Source organism: Pipistrellus hanaki, assembly GCF_964339955.1.
Source record: "Pipistrellus hanaki genome assembly, chromosome: 3".
NCBI lineage: Eukaryota > Metazoa > Chordata > Mammalia > Chiroptera > Vespertilionidae > Pipistrellus > Pipistrellus hanaki.
In genome coordinates, this window is record NC_140505.1 from 188,917,068 (window position 1) to 188,930,370 (window position 13,303).

The window sequence follows — 13,303 nt, forward strand, 5'->3', positions numbered from 1 at the left end:
GGCCCGGGACTAAGGGGGTCATAGGCCAGGCCCCACGACTCCCCTGGTCATCAGCCCTCCTGGGCACTCCTGTTTAGGGTTCCCTGTGGGGACCCTGATTGAGAAAAGAGCCCAGACAGGCTCCCAGGACAAACCGGGGTCCAGGGGCCCCAGACAATTCCCACCCCGGGTGCGCTGAAGTGAACCCCGTCTCGGAGAAGCGGGGTTCAGGGAGGGCGCCCGGAGCAGCACTGGCCTGTGGGTGCCGCGGGCTGTCGGGGCCAATTATTCCGACGCGGCTCCGGGGCTGGGCGTCGGACTCTGGCCAGGCGGTCAGGGCGTGATTCCCATCGGGCTCCTGCCAGGCTGCGGGCTGGATCCCCAGGGGGAGCGTGCAGGAGGCAGCCGGTCCATGGTGCTTTCTCATCGTCCATGTTTCTCTCCCTCTCCCTTCCTCTCTGACATCAATAAAAAGCAGCCAGCGAGGTGGGCGTGGAGGGCACCGCTGCTGCTCGGGGAGGGTCCCCCCCACCTGCCACGGCCGCCGGGTGACCGCGGGGCCAGAGCCGCCGGGGGACTGGGGGGGCAGAGCCGCCGGGTGACTGGGGGGCCAGAGCCGCCGGGTGACCGCGGGGCCACAGCCGCCGGGTGACCGCGGGGCAGAGCCGCCGGGTGACCGCGGGGCCACAGCCGCCGGGTGACCGCGGGGGCACGGCCGCCGGGTGACCGCGGGGCCAGAGCCGCCGGGTGACCGCGGGGCCAGAGCCGCCGGGTGACCGCGGGGCCACAGCCGCCGGGTGACCGCGGGGCCAGAGCCGCCGGGTGACCGCGGGGGCCACAGCCGCCGGGTGACCGCGGGGCCACGGCCGCCGGGTGACCGCGGGGGCACGGCCGCCGGGTGACCGCGGGGCAGAGCCGCCGGGTGACCGCGGGGCCACAGCCGCCGGGTGACCGCGGGGCCAGAGCCGCCGGGTGACCGCGGGGGCCACAGCCGCCGGGTGACCGCGGGGGCCACAGCCGCCGGTGACCGCGGGGCCAGAGCCGGTGCAGGCCCCGAGTGCAGGGCGGCTGCCCCTAGCGAACCTTCCCGGCGGCTCTGGCTCCAGCCGGCGGTGCCCCTGCCCCCCAGTGCGCCCCCAAGCCCCCCCGCCCACCAGGGCGCTGGACACGCCTGGGAGAGCGGGGACGGGAGGCCCAGGAGCCACGGCCAGAGGCAGAGGCCCCGATCTGAGCGCTGCATGTGGGGCTGTGTGTGGGGCTGAGTGTGGGGCTGCGTGTGGGGCTGCGGTGTGGGGTTGAGTGTGGGGCTGTGTGTGGGGCTGTGTGTGGGGCTGTGTGTGGGGCTGTGTGTGGGGCTGAGTGTGGGGCTGTGTGTGGGGCTGTGTGTGGGGCTGTGTGTGGGGCTGTGTGTGGGGCTGTGTGTGGGGCTGAGTGTGGGGCTGTGTGCGGGGCTGTGTGTGGGGCTGAGTGTGGGGCTGTGTGTGGGGCTGTGTGTGGGGCTGAGTGTGGGGCTGTGTGTGGGGCTGTGTGTGGGGCTGTGTGTGGGGCTGAGTGTGGGGCTGTGTGTGGGGCTGAGTGTGGGGCTGTGTGTGGGGCTGTGTGTGGGGCTGTGTGTGGGGCTGTGTGTGGGGCTGTGTGTGGGGCTGAGTGTGGGGCTGTGTGTGGGGCTGTGTGTGGGGCTGAGTGTGGGGCTGTGTGTGGGGCTTGGCGTGCCGGAGGCCGCAGCACACGGAGCGAGTGGCCCGGTTTCCTCCATGGGCCTGGGCGACAGGAAACGGCCGGCGTGGGGGGTGAGCTCTGTGCTGACAGGCGGGGTGGGGGGCGGGGAGGGGGGTGGGGCTGGCGGGATCGGGATCCGCCACCTGCCTGTCCGCGGGCGGCGGTGCCCCCTCCCCCGGACGTTCCGGGCTCCGTGTGCCCCGGGGGGGGTCCGGGCCGCGGGCCAGGTGCAGTGACGGGCGAAGGGCGCCGGCCCGCGCTGGCCCTGCTCACGGGACGCCGCGGCTGCAGCCATCGCGGAGGCTTCCAGCACGCGCCCGTGCGGCTCCTGTAGCCGAAGCTGCAGCCGCCGGACACGGGCTCCCCAAACGGGAGGGCGATGGCCACAGCTCCCTGCTTCCCCGACACCGCACGGCCTGAGGGTCGCTGGCCCGCCCCACGGCCTGCCCCCGCCGGCACGCTCACCCATCCTCCCCGGGAGCACACCCCTCCCCCCCCCCCAGCACATTCACCCTGGAACAGCACGGCCTTCCCAGCCCTTCCCTGTGGGTGATCACTGCCCGGTCCCCCCACGGGGCTGCGGGAGCCAGGCCCTCCCAGGCGCCGGGGCCTCCCCCCCTCTCCTCAGACGGGCACCCAGCTTCCCCGCCCCCGCGGGAGTGAGGCCCAGGCCCACTGCGGCCAGAGCCGCCGGCCCGCCCTGCGGGCTCCGGGCAGCTCCCGCCCCCGGGCGGGGACATCGGAGGGAACTGGGCACCGTGGGAGCCTGGGAAGCGACCCCGCACGACGGGGTGGAGGGCAGCCGGGGGGGGGGGGCAGAGGGCACGGTGACCGGCTGGGCGGGGACGGCGAGGACCTCAGGCCCGTGGGGGGGGCAGTCACGGGCGGGTCACACGCCTGAGAGCAGTGGCCGTGAAGGAACAACCCCCCCCCCCCCCCCGTCCACGTCTGCTGCTCAGAGCCAGGCCCTCGCCACCAGCCGGCTCAGCCAGCCGGGACGCCTGGGGGTGGGGGTGGCCCGTGTCCACGGGGAGGGAGGGCACCGGCAGGCAGAGCCACAGCCGTGGGGACCGGCTGGGCATCTCGACGTGAAAACCAGCAGCGCGTTTCCTCGCCGGCCAGGAACCCACAAGATAAAACAGCCAGAAACGCCGCCCCACCCAGCTCTCCCGGAGGCCCCACGCTCCGGTGACCGTGGCCAGCGGGCATCGGTGCCGGCTCAGCGCCAGCACGGCCCCGCCAGGAGCGGCGGGCGGGCCAGGCGGCAGCTGGGAGTGAAGCCGTTCTAAGCCCTTCCCTGCGTGGCGATCGCTGCTCCCCGTGTCCCCCCCCATCTCCCCCCGCGTGGAGCTCCCTGGGGGGGTCTCACCCAGCACCGGGCTTGGTGCAGTCACATGGCCCTCAGCACAGGCTCCTTTCCCAAGGACCGTCTCAGCCGGCACACTTTGTGCAATCTCAGGGCACACGTGTCCCGGACGGGCGGGAAGGGCGTGGGGCCGGCGGGAACACGTGGCCGCCTACCTTGTTGTAATACTGCACCTGCACCACGTGCCACTGCCCGTCACTCACGCCCCCCGGCACCTGCGGGGCCACTGTGGTCGTGGTCTCACCTGGGGGAGGTGGGGGAGAGAGAAAAACAGTCAGCGGCCCCGGAGGCTGAAGCCCCCCGAGGGTCTGGAGCCAGGATCTGTCCTGACGACCAGGACGCAGGGTCTCAGCTTGTGCCTGCCTCCCGCCCACACGCCACCCCGCAGGGAGCCCGTTTGGAGTCCCTCTCCGGAGTTCCCACAGAAATAACGCCGCCGCGGCCGCGGGCCTGGCTCACGGCGGACGGACGGACAGACGGAGCGGCCGGCTCCCGGCCTACCTGCCGAGAAGGTGAGCTGCACCTGCTCGCCCACCACCTCCAGCGCCAGGAAGTCGTGCTTCTCGTTGAAGCGGCCGTTGTACAGCAGCAGCCCGTCCGGCTCCCGCGTGGCAAACCTGCGGGCCAGGGGGCGGGTCACCGGGGGCGGGAGGGGCATGTCCTGGGGGAACCACGTCCCGCGGGGGCAGGGGGCAGGGGACCACGTCCTGCGGGGGGAGGGGAGACACACTCACGCGAGCGAGAGGCTGAAGTGGAAGCGCTGGCGCAGGCCGCGGAAGGTGACGAAGGAGCGGGGCGGGAAGCTGCGGGCGGGCACCTCGCAGTAGGGCCTCTCGAAGCCGCCGGGCGGGCACACGCAGTGGAAGCCGCCGATGAGCAGGTTCACGCAGGTGCCGCCGTTCTTGCACACGCCGAGGGCGCAGCGGCCCGCGCGGGCGTTCACCTCGCAGTGCTCGCCTGGGGCGGACGGGCGGACAGTCACACGGCCGCCGGGAGGGAGACACGGCCCCCCCGGGCCCCAAGACACGGCCCCCCCGGGCCCCGGAGACACGGCCCCCCCGGGCCCCGGAGACACGGCCCAGCCCTGGGCCCGGAGACACGGCCCAGCCGGGGCGTCAGGATGGGGCCGGGGTTCCCGTGACCCCGGGTGTGGAGGGAGCTGAGGCCCCGCACGCGGCCGCAGGGAGATGAGCACGAACCGTCGCAGCATCGACCGCCCTGAGCACCAGAGAACGGCCGAGAGGACCAGCGCCCAGAGGGCCCTGTCCCCTCCCCCACGCATGCCCGCGGCAACAGGGGCGCCGGAGGGCCTCGCCGGCCGGGGCCTGCCGGCCAGCATCACATGGGCCTGGGCCCTCCCACCGCCCATCGGGCCACCGGGCCGCCTACTGAATCCCAACTCTTTCCAATGTATTTGTATTGGTTTCAGAGAAGAGGGGAGGGGAGGGGAGGGGAGAGAGGGAGAGAGGGAGAGAGAGAGAGAGGGAGGAACATCAATGATGAGAATCACTGATCGGCTGTCTCCTGCATGGCCCCCACTGAGGACCGAGCCCACAACCCAGGCCTCTGCCTGATGGGGAACTGAACTGTGACCTCCCGGTTCATAGGTCGATGTTCAACCCCTGAGCCACACTGGCCGGGCCCAATTCGTCTCCATCACGTCTGTTTCTCCCGCCACCCAGGGCAGGCACCGCGGGACTAGTCCTCCCTGGAGCCTGGTCCCTCAGGGAAGGAGGTTCCAGAAGCTTCCCCAAGATGCCGCCTCAGCCCCAGGCCTGCTGGACCCAGAGCGCCCAGGACCTGGTCAGCTGTGAGGGTCCAAGTGCTCGCCCACGGGAGGGGACAGCCGGCACCACGGCTCTGAGCTGGCCGCCCAGGCCGCTGGCAGCGTATGCCAGGCGGCCCTGCTCTGCTCTCCGACGGGCGGACGGCCCCACCCACACGGGGGCCATCGCCAGCCCCTGGCCACCCTGCCCTCTGCCAGAAGCTTCCGACAACAGGAAACTCACCAGCTAACACCCTGGCCAGTGATTTTTAAATGAGTGCCTTTCAAAACAAAGCATTCCACCCACACGTTAAAAAACAAGCAGAAGCACTGTGCGCGCGCGGGGCCTGAGAGGGCTCTGCACCCGCAGGAGCGTGGGGCGCGCTGGGTGCTCCGGGCGCAGCCAGCACCTGCCCGCCTGGCTCAGGCTGGGGCCCAGAGGCCTTCCTGTGAGCACCGCCGTCCTCTCTCCGATGGCCGCGCAGTCCTCCCCGAGAGCCCACCCCACTGAAGTCAGCGGCGCACTGCTGACAGTTCTCTTTTATTGCAAACGAGGGACTCAGCCCAGCCTGCACCCTCTCCACTCCGGGACCCTCAGAGGACCCTCAGAGAATGTCCAACTGCCAGTGTAGGCAGCAGATGGGGCTCACACCGGCAGTTAGACACCCCTTTCACAATCTAGGACCACTGATTCCTAACCGCTCACCTGCCTGCTGTCTGATCGCCCCTAACCACTCTGCCTGCCGGCCTGATCGCCCCCAACTACGCCACCCTCCATGCCTGATCACCCCTAACTGCCCCCTCCCCGCCAGCCTGATTGCCCCCAACTTCCCCCCCTGCCAGCCTGCTCACCCCAACTGCCCCCCATGCCAGCCTTATCACTCCTTACTGCCCCCCCTGCCATCCTGCTTGCCCCCAACTGCCCCCTCTCCTGGCCTGATTGCTCCTAACCACCTCTGCCTCGGCCCCACCACGTGGCTTCGTCTGGAAGGACGGCCGGAAGGTCTCCCGGTCTAATTAGCATATTACCCTTTTATTCGTACAGATTACTGTTCACCATCATCCTGGTGAGCTCCAGGCAAGCCGCCCTCAGAACATTCCTGAAGGGCTGAACCAAAGGACACGTTTCCAGGTTGGCATTCCCCAGCTCTGCCCCCGAGATGCCCACACTCACACGCCTCACCCACACCGTGGCCAACCCGCGGGCACGCTGCACGGCAACCACCGGGTCCCACAGGCGTGTGCGCGCAGGCGTTCCCGTGAGGCTCCATCTCCCTGGCAGCCCGTCTCCACGCCTGTGAGCTGCCCCGGCTCCTGTGCCCGTGGTTCTGACGGTCACACGTGTTCCACCTCCACCTGCACTCACCCTCCACCCACTCCCGGTCTCACACGTGTACTCATACACACGCAAACACTCCCCACACACTCCCGGTCTCACACGTGTTCCATCTCCACCTGCACTCACCCTCCACCCACTCCCGGTCTCACACGTGTACTCATACACACGCAAACACTCCCCACACACTCCCGGTCTCACACGTGTTCCATCTCCAGCTGCACTCACCCTCCACCCACTCCCGGTCTCACACGTGTGCTCGTACACATGCAAACACTCCCCACACACTCCCGGTCTCACACGTGTGCTCGTACACACACAAACACTCCCACACACGCCCCCTCACACCTGCGCACACGCCCGGCCGGCGCTCCGGCCTCCCCCTGGGAGCCCACGGCCTCACGTTCTCGGCATCAGCGCCGAACGCCCAGCTTGGGGCCGCCTGTCCTGGCACCTCGAGCCCTGCGCTCGCGGCCGTGCAGCACCGTGACGCTCAGGAGTGTTTGCTCCCACGTCGGGGCCGAGGGCAGGTTCTGGAATAACCGAGCCACCGAGAAAGGGCGGGCGGGGTGTTCCCCCGACGGAGACGGCAAACAGAGGGAGAAAGCACTGCCCTTCCCGCCCCGCCCGAACCCTCCCCCGGGCTCCCGGGGGACCGCGCAGCCCACGCCGGGCGCTCCCGGCTCTGCCGTGGCCGTGGCCGTGGCCGGGAGGCCGGAATCACTCTCTTCACCCACCCCGGAGCCGGCTCCCGCGGCCTCCACCACGTCCTTTACCTGAGGGGCCACCGGCTCTGCTTCCAAACACAGTTCCCGGGCCGCGGGGGGCCTCGCTCCCCAGGCCGCCCTGTGACCGGAGGGGGCTGACGGCGGGGGGGGGGGGGGATCCTGGCACAGCCACGCAGGGCCCTGCTCCCTCGCCGGCAGGTCCCCCGCTGCCTCTACTGCCCGGTGCGAGGGCCCAGCGCCCGCAGACCCTGCCCCTCAGGCCAGCGCACGCATCACGTGACTCCGGGACCTGGCCCGTTTCAGCCACGAAGGCATTGCTCTGCATCTCTGGCCTCGGCGGTGTGTGCTGGCCGCTGTTCCCAGAGGGAATTGGCCCTAAGCCACAGAAGCCAATTCCCTCTCCGTCTGCAGCCAGAGCCCAGCGCCCAGGAGGGGGCAGGCCCGGCTCCAGGGCGGTCCTTCCTGCCCCTCCGGGGGGGGGGGGTCACCAGCTCTCCTGGCTCGTGGCTGCACCACGGCTGGGCCCCCACACCGATCCGGACCCGCCCTCCCCGCCCCGGAGGTCACCGATCACCGGACTGCAGGATGATTCCGTCCGGAGAGGCTGAATGAATCCCGTCTGGGAAGACCCTCCTTCCAGAAGAGGTCACGTCTGGGGTTCTGCACACACATTTGGGGAGACATCGCCCAACCCACCACTGCAGCCCGCGGTGTTCGTCACGGAAGTAAATCAAGGGACACGGTGGCGTCTGCACACTCCGTGACCGGAGGCCGAGCAGCACCGGAGCCTGCGGGGGGGCGGGGGGGCTGCCCACCGGATCCGGGGTCCCCCGGGCTCTGGGCTCTCCGCCCCGGGGAGGCTCTGCCCCACCCTGTCCGCTGGGCCAGGCCTGGGCCCCCGTCCCCTCACCCACCACTCTCCCCTCGTCTCCTCTGCGGCTCAGGCCTCAAACCTGATCTCCCTCCCCACGCCTGCTCCCCGGGGGCCCCGCCTGGGGGAGGGCCACGCCCGTCCAGGGTGGAAGCCAGGAGAGCCGAGGGCCCACCCACTGCCCTTCCCCTCCCCCCCATGCCACCCCAGAGCCCAGGTCACCCCCTGCCCCTGGGTTACCCGCTCTGTGGCACCACCACAGCACCCCGCCTCAGGGGCCCTGCACCCCCGCCAGCTTCCCCCCACCTTCCACACCCACCGGCCGCCGGGACCCTGGGAGAGCTGGACAGGAAGCTGCCCGGCCACGCCCTGGCTCAGCCCTGGCCCTCCGCCTCCTGCCAGCCGTCCACACGCGCCCACTTTGCACGCGGCCCCACGGTCAGCCGGCCGTCGGGACCCACAGGTCACCGGCCCCGCTCAGTGGGTCACCACCCCCCAGGACAGCCGGGGACCCCCTCCCGGGCCGGCCTGGCACCCGGGGCTTCGCCCACCAGCCTCCCGGGTCCCGGTGCCCCGACAGACTCTGATGAGCTCAGAACCGCCCTCTACGGAGTGCCAGCCCAGCCCGCCCCAGGGCCGCGCAGCGGGCAGTGTCCGGGCATCTCCCAGGCTCGGGGGCGGGCAGGCTGCCAGGGCCCGGCCCGGACACAGCGAGGAGCACACAGCGAGCGCCCGAGGCACGCCCCGCCGCCCGGCACCCAGCAGCCCCCGCCGGCGCCCGGGCGATGAGGTCACGGCCAGGACCCCCATTCCAAGCCCGTGACTCGCGGGCAGCGTGCTCGCGGGACACAAAGCGGGCGCTTGATGCCGAGGGTGGGAATGTGCTGAGGCAACGGGCGAGGAATTCCGCAGCCGAGCACGCCCTTTCCGGACAGGCTGCCGAGGACTGCCTCCGGCTCCAGGTGAGCGCGTCGGCCCAGGCCGGCCTCCCCTCTGGTTCCAGAACCTTCCTTCGGGACTCCTGCAGAGTCCACGCTCTGCCCACCCCACTTTGTCTGAACTGTACCCTGACCCCCACGGAGTCCCTCAGGGTGGTTATGCTGAGCGAGCAGGTCTAAGGCGGCACTGGGGGCGGGGGAGGGGGGGGCGCGCTGATACGTAATGGGCGCCCACTACCCCTCCTCCTCCTCCCCCCTCTCACCCCACCGCCTCACCCACCCCCACCGCCCTCCCCCCCCGCCTCCCCCCCCGCCCTCCCCCCCGCCCTCCCCCCCTCCCCCCGCCCCCCCACCGCCCTCCCCCCTCCCCCCGCCCCCCCCACCGCCCTCCCCCCCTCCCCCCGCCCCCCCCACCGCCCTCCCCCCCTCCCCCCGCCCCCCCCACCGCCCTCCCCCCTCCCCCCGCCCCCCCACCGCCCTCCCCCCCTCCCCCCGCCTCCCCCACCGCCCTCCCCCCCACCGCCCTCCCCACCGCCCTCCCCACCGCCCTCCCACCGCCCTCCCCCCCTCCCCCCGCCCCCCCCACCGCCCTCCCCACCGCCCTCCCACCGCCCTCCCCCCCTCCCCCCGCCCCCCCCACCGCCCTCCCCCCCTCCCCCCGCCTCCCCCCCCGCCCTCCCCCCCACCGCCCTCCCCACCGCCCCCCCCACCGCCCCCCCCACCGCCCTCCCACCGCCCTCCCTCCCTCCCCCGCCCCCCCCACCGCCTCCCCCCCACCACCCCCCCACCGCCCTCCCCCCCCGCCTCTCCCCCGCCCTCCCTCCCTCCCCCCTCCCTCCCTCCCCCCTCCCTCCCCCCCACCACCCTCCCCCCCCGCCTCCCCCCACCGCCCTCCCCCCACCGCCCCCCCCGCCTCCCCCCCGCCCTCCCTCCCTCCCCCCGCCCTCCCCCCCACCACCCTCCCCCCCCGCCTCCCCCCACCGCCCCCCCCACCGCCTCCCCCCACCGCCCTCCCCCCCTCCCCACCGCCCCCCCCACCGCCCTCCCCCCCGCCTCCCCCCCGCCCTCCCTCCCTCCCCCCGCCCTCCCCCCACCGCCTCCCCCCTCGCCCTCCCCCCACCGCCCTCCCCCCCGCCTCCCCCACCGCCCCCCCCACCGCCCTCCCCCCACCGCCCCCCCCACCGCCCTCCCCCCACCGCCCCCCCCACCGCCCTCCCCCCACCGCCCCCCCCACCGCCCTCCCCCCACCGCCCCCCCCACCGCCCTCCCCCCACCGCCACCCCCACCGCCACCCCCACCGCCCTCACCCCACCACCATCTCAGCACGGCAGGTCCAAGGAAGCTGGAACGAGCTGGGATACGGGAGTTTGTTATTATTTTTCCTTTTTTTTGACTTCAGAGAGGAAGGGAGGGAAAGATAGAAACATCGGTGATGAGAGAGGATCATGCACAGCCGCCTCCTGCACACCCCCCTCTGGGGATGGAGCCTGCAGCCGGGCCTGTGCCCTGACCGGGGATTGAACCCTGATCTCCTGGGTCGCAGTCGACGCTCAGCACGGAGCCCGCAGGGCTAGTGTGTCGCCCTCAGTGTCACCGGCCGCAGGTAAACCGTCATATCGAGCACCGTGGCCACAGCTGTCGTGCGGCGCCCAGAGACGCTGGTTCACGGAAACACGTCCTCGGAGGTGCTGCTGCCAGGGGTCAGCGCCATCTCTTCTGGGAACACGCGTGGGCTTCCCACGTCCCAGCATCCTGCCTGGAGGCCAGAGCGTGCCGGGAGCCACGCTCCCCTGGAGGAAAACCCCTGCAGCCCCTGCCCCCCGCCCGTGACGTCAGGCCCCCCCGCCCGCGACCGCAGCCCCCCCAACCGTGACGCCAGGCCCCCCCGCCCGTGCAGACCCCCCCGCCCGTGACGCCAGGCCCCCCCGCCCGTGACCGCAGCCCCCCCAACCGTGACCGCAGGCCCCCCCCCACCCGTGACGGCAGCGGGCCCCCCCCCCCGGCCGTGGCACCCGGCCTCTCCTCTCCCCGCGGCGCCCGGCTCTCCCCGGTGCCCGGCCTCTCCCGGGGGCGAAGCCTAGACGGGGTCCTCGCCGAGGGAAGACCGGCCCGCAGTGCCCAGCGGCTCCCGGCCGGCTCCCCAGCAGGGCGGGCGCGAGGCGGCGGGAGGACGGGACACGCAGGGCCCGGAGCCGCTGAGCACTGACAGCGAGCGGCTCCCGTGCCCTCTCACCCCCCCGAGGCCTCAGCGCCCTTCCACCCGCCCCCGCACCACAGCCGGGACAGAGGGTCCGAGCCGCTCCGCCGGCCTCGCAGGCCTCTGCGTCCTGCCCTGGAAGAGGCGTCCCCGAGAGGGCTGCCCAGGCCACGCTCCGGGCTCCGGGCTTCACCGCGAGCCCGGAGCCCCACCCCTTCCCCTCTCCCCTCCCACCCTCCCCTCCCAGGCCCTCACACCTCTCCTCTCCCACGGTTTGACTTTCTCACCTCCTGGTGAGGGGCCTGCCCGGAGCCTCCTCCACCGCCCAGCTCCCCCCCACCCCCCCGCACCGCCCAGCCCCCCCCGCACCGCCCAGCCCCCCCCGCACCGCCCAGCCCCCCCCCGCACCGCCCAGCCCCCCCCCGCACCGCCCAGCCCCCCCCCGCACCGCCCAGCCCACCCCCCGCACCGCCCAGCCCCCCCCCGCACCGCCCAGCCCCCCCCTGCACTGCCCAGCTCCCCCCCACCCCCCCGCACCGCCCACCCCCCCCCGCACCGCCCAGCCCCCCCCGCACCGCCCAGCCCCCCCCCGCACCGCCCAGCCCCCCCCCGCACCGCCCAGCCCCCCCCCGCACCGCCCAGCCCCCCCCGCACCGCCCAGCCACCCCCCCGCACCGCCCAGCCCCCCCCCGCACCGCCCAGCCCCCCCCCGCACCGCCCAGCCCCCCCCCGCACCGCCCAGCCCCCCCCGCACCGCCCAGCCCCCCCCCGCACCGCCCAGCCCCCCCCCGCACCGCCCAGCCCCCCCCGCACCGCCCAGCCCCCCCCGCACCGCCCACCCCCCCCCGCACCGCCCAGCCCCCCCCCCGCACCGCCCAGCCCCCCCCTGCACCGCCCAGCCCCCCCCCCGCACCGCCCAGCCCCCCCCCCGCACCGCCCAGCCCCCCCCCCGCACCGCCCAGCCCCCCCCCGCACCGCCCAGCCCCCCCCCGCACCGCCCAGCCCCCCCCGCACCGCCCAGCCCCCCCCCCGCACCGCCCAGCCCCCCCCTGCACCGCCCAGCTCCCCCCCACCCCCCCGCACCGCCCAGCCCCCCCCCGCACCGCCCAGCCCCCCCCTGCAACGCCCAGCCCCTCCCCCAGCCCCCCCCCCCCCCGCACCGCCCACCCCCCCCTGCACCGCCCCGCGGGCTCCTCCTGGGCTGGGCCTTCTCACGGTGACTTCATTCTTGTCTTTGAGCAGATTCCCAGAACCCCAGACACACCCGTTTTAAAAATAAAAATGGAAAATGCATCCCAGCAGGGAAGAGAGAAGTTCCGTGAATCTGCGGTGGCTGTTTGGACAGGAGCCAGCTCCCGGGCCGACCCCGCACCTGGGGAGCGTGCACGGCCTCGGTGCTCACAGCCCGGCCTGCCCAGGCCACCGCCCGGCCCCGGAGCTGCCCCACCCTGCCCCTCCCCCGCCTGGGGGGCAGGAATAGCCCGAAACACCCGCTCTGGGCTCAGCGGGCTCGGCGGGCTCAGCGGGCGGAGAGGCAGCCCGGGCGGAAGGACAGCTGCCAGGAGGCCCGAGGCTCAGGGGCCCCACCTCGCTATCGGTCGGGGAACCGTGCCAACCCTCACACCGCAACGCGTCCCAGACTCAGCCGGATGCACGCTAGCACCCCCATCACCCCCCCGTCACCCCCCATCACCCCCCATCCCCCCCATCACCCCCCCATACCCCCCCCACCACCCCCATCACCCCCATCACCCCCACCACCCCCCCACCACCCCCACCACCCCCCACCACCCCCATCACCCCCACCACCCCCCACCACCCCCATCACCCCCCCCACCACCCCCACCACCCCCACCACCCCCATCACCCCCCATCACCCCCACCACCCCCATCACCCCCCACCACCCCCCACCACCCCCATCACCCCATCAACCCCTTCACCCCCATCACCCCACCACCCCCCATCAACCCCTTCACCCCCCATCACCCCCACCACCCCCCATCACCCCCACAACCCCCACCACCCCCACCACCCCCCACCACCCCCATCACCCCATCAACCCCTTCACCCCCATCACCCCACCACCCCCCATCAACCCCTTCACCCCCCATCACCCCCATCACCCCATCAACCCCTTCACCCCCCATCACCCCCATCACCCCCCATCTCCCCCACCACCCCCACCACCCCCACCACCCCCATCACCCCCACCACCCCCACCACCCCCCACCACCCCCCACCACCCCCACCACCCCCACCACCCCCATCTCCCCCACCACCCCCACCACCCCCACCACCCCCACCACCCCCATCACCCCCACCACCCCCACCACCCCCCACCACCCCCATCACCCCATCACCCCCATCACCAGCAGGAGCAGCCGCCCAGCCTCCAGGTTCAAA

The 13,303-nt window shown here is 73.4% G+C and overlaps 1 protein-coding gene and 1 long non-coding RNA gene across 2 annotated transcripts in view; both read right to left on the reverse strand.

Annotated features, from left to right (window-relative positions):
* CELSR1 (cadherin EGF LAG seven-pass G-type receptor 1) overlaps positions 1-4,827 on the reverse strand; it is a gene marked incomplete at both ends in the record, with an annotated part of 42,008 nt that extends 37,181 nt beyond the window's left edge. The window contains 4 exons of the mRNA XM_084878119.1: positions 3,220-3,308; positions 3,566-3,681; positions 3,799-4,021; positions 4,743-4,827. Of these exons, the coding sequence (XP_084734245.1) occupies positions 3,220-3,308; positions 3,566-3,681; positions 3,799-4,021; positions 4,743-4,827 (513 nt within the window). The remainder of the gene's footprint in view (positions 1-3,219; positions 3,309-3,565; positions 3,682-3,798; positions 4,022-4,742) is intronic.
* The window catches only part of LOC311619611, a 114,007-nt gene that overhangs the window by 90,074 nt on the left and 10,630 nt on the right, over positions 1-13,303 (reverse strand). The window lies entirely within an intron of this gene.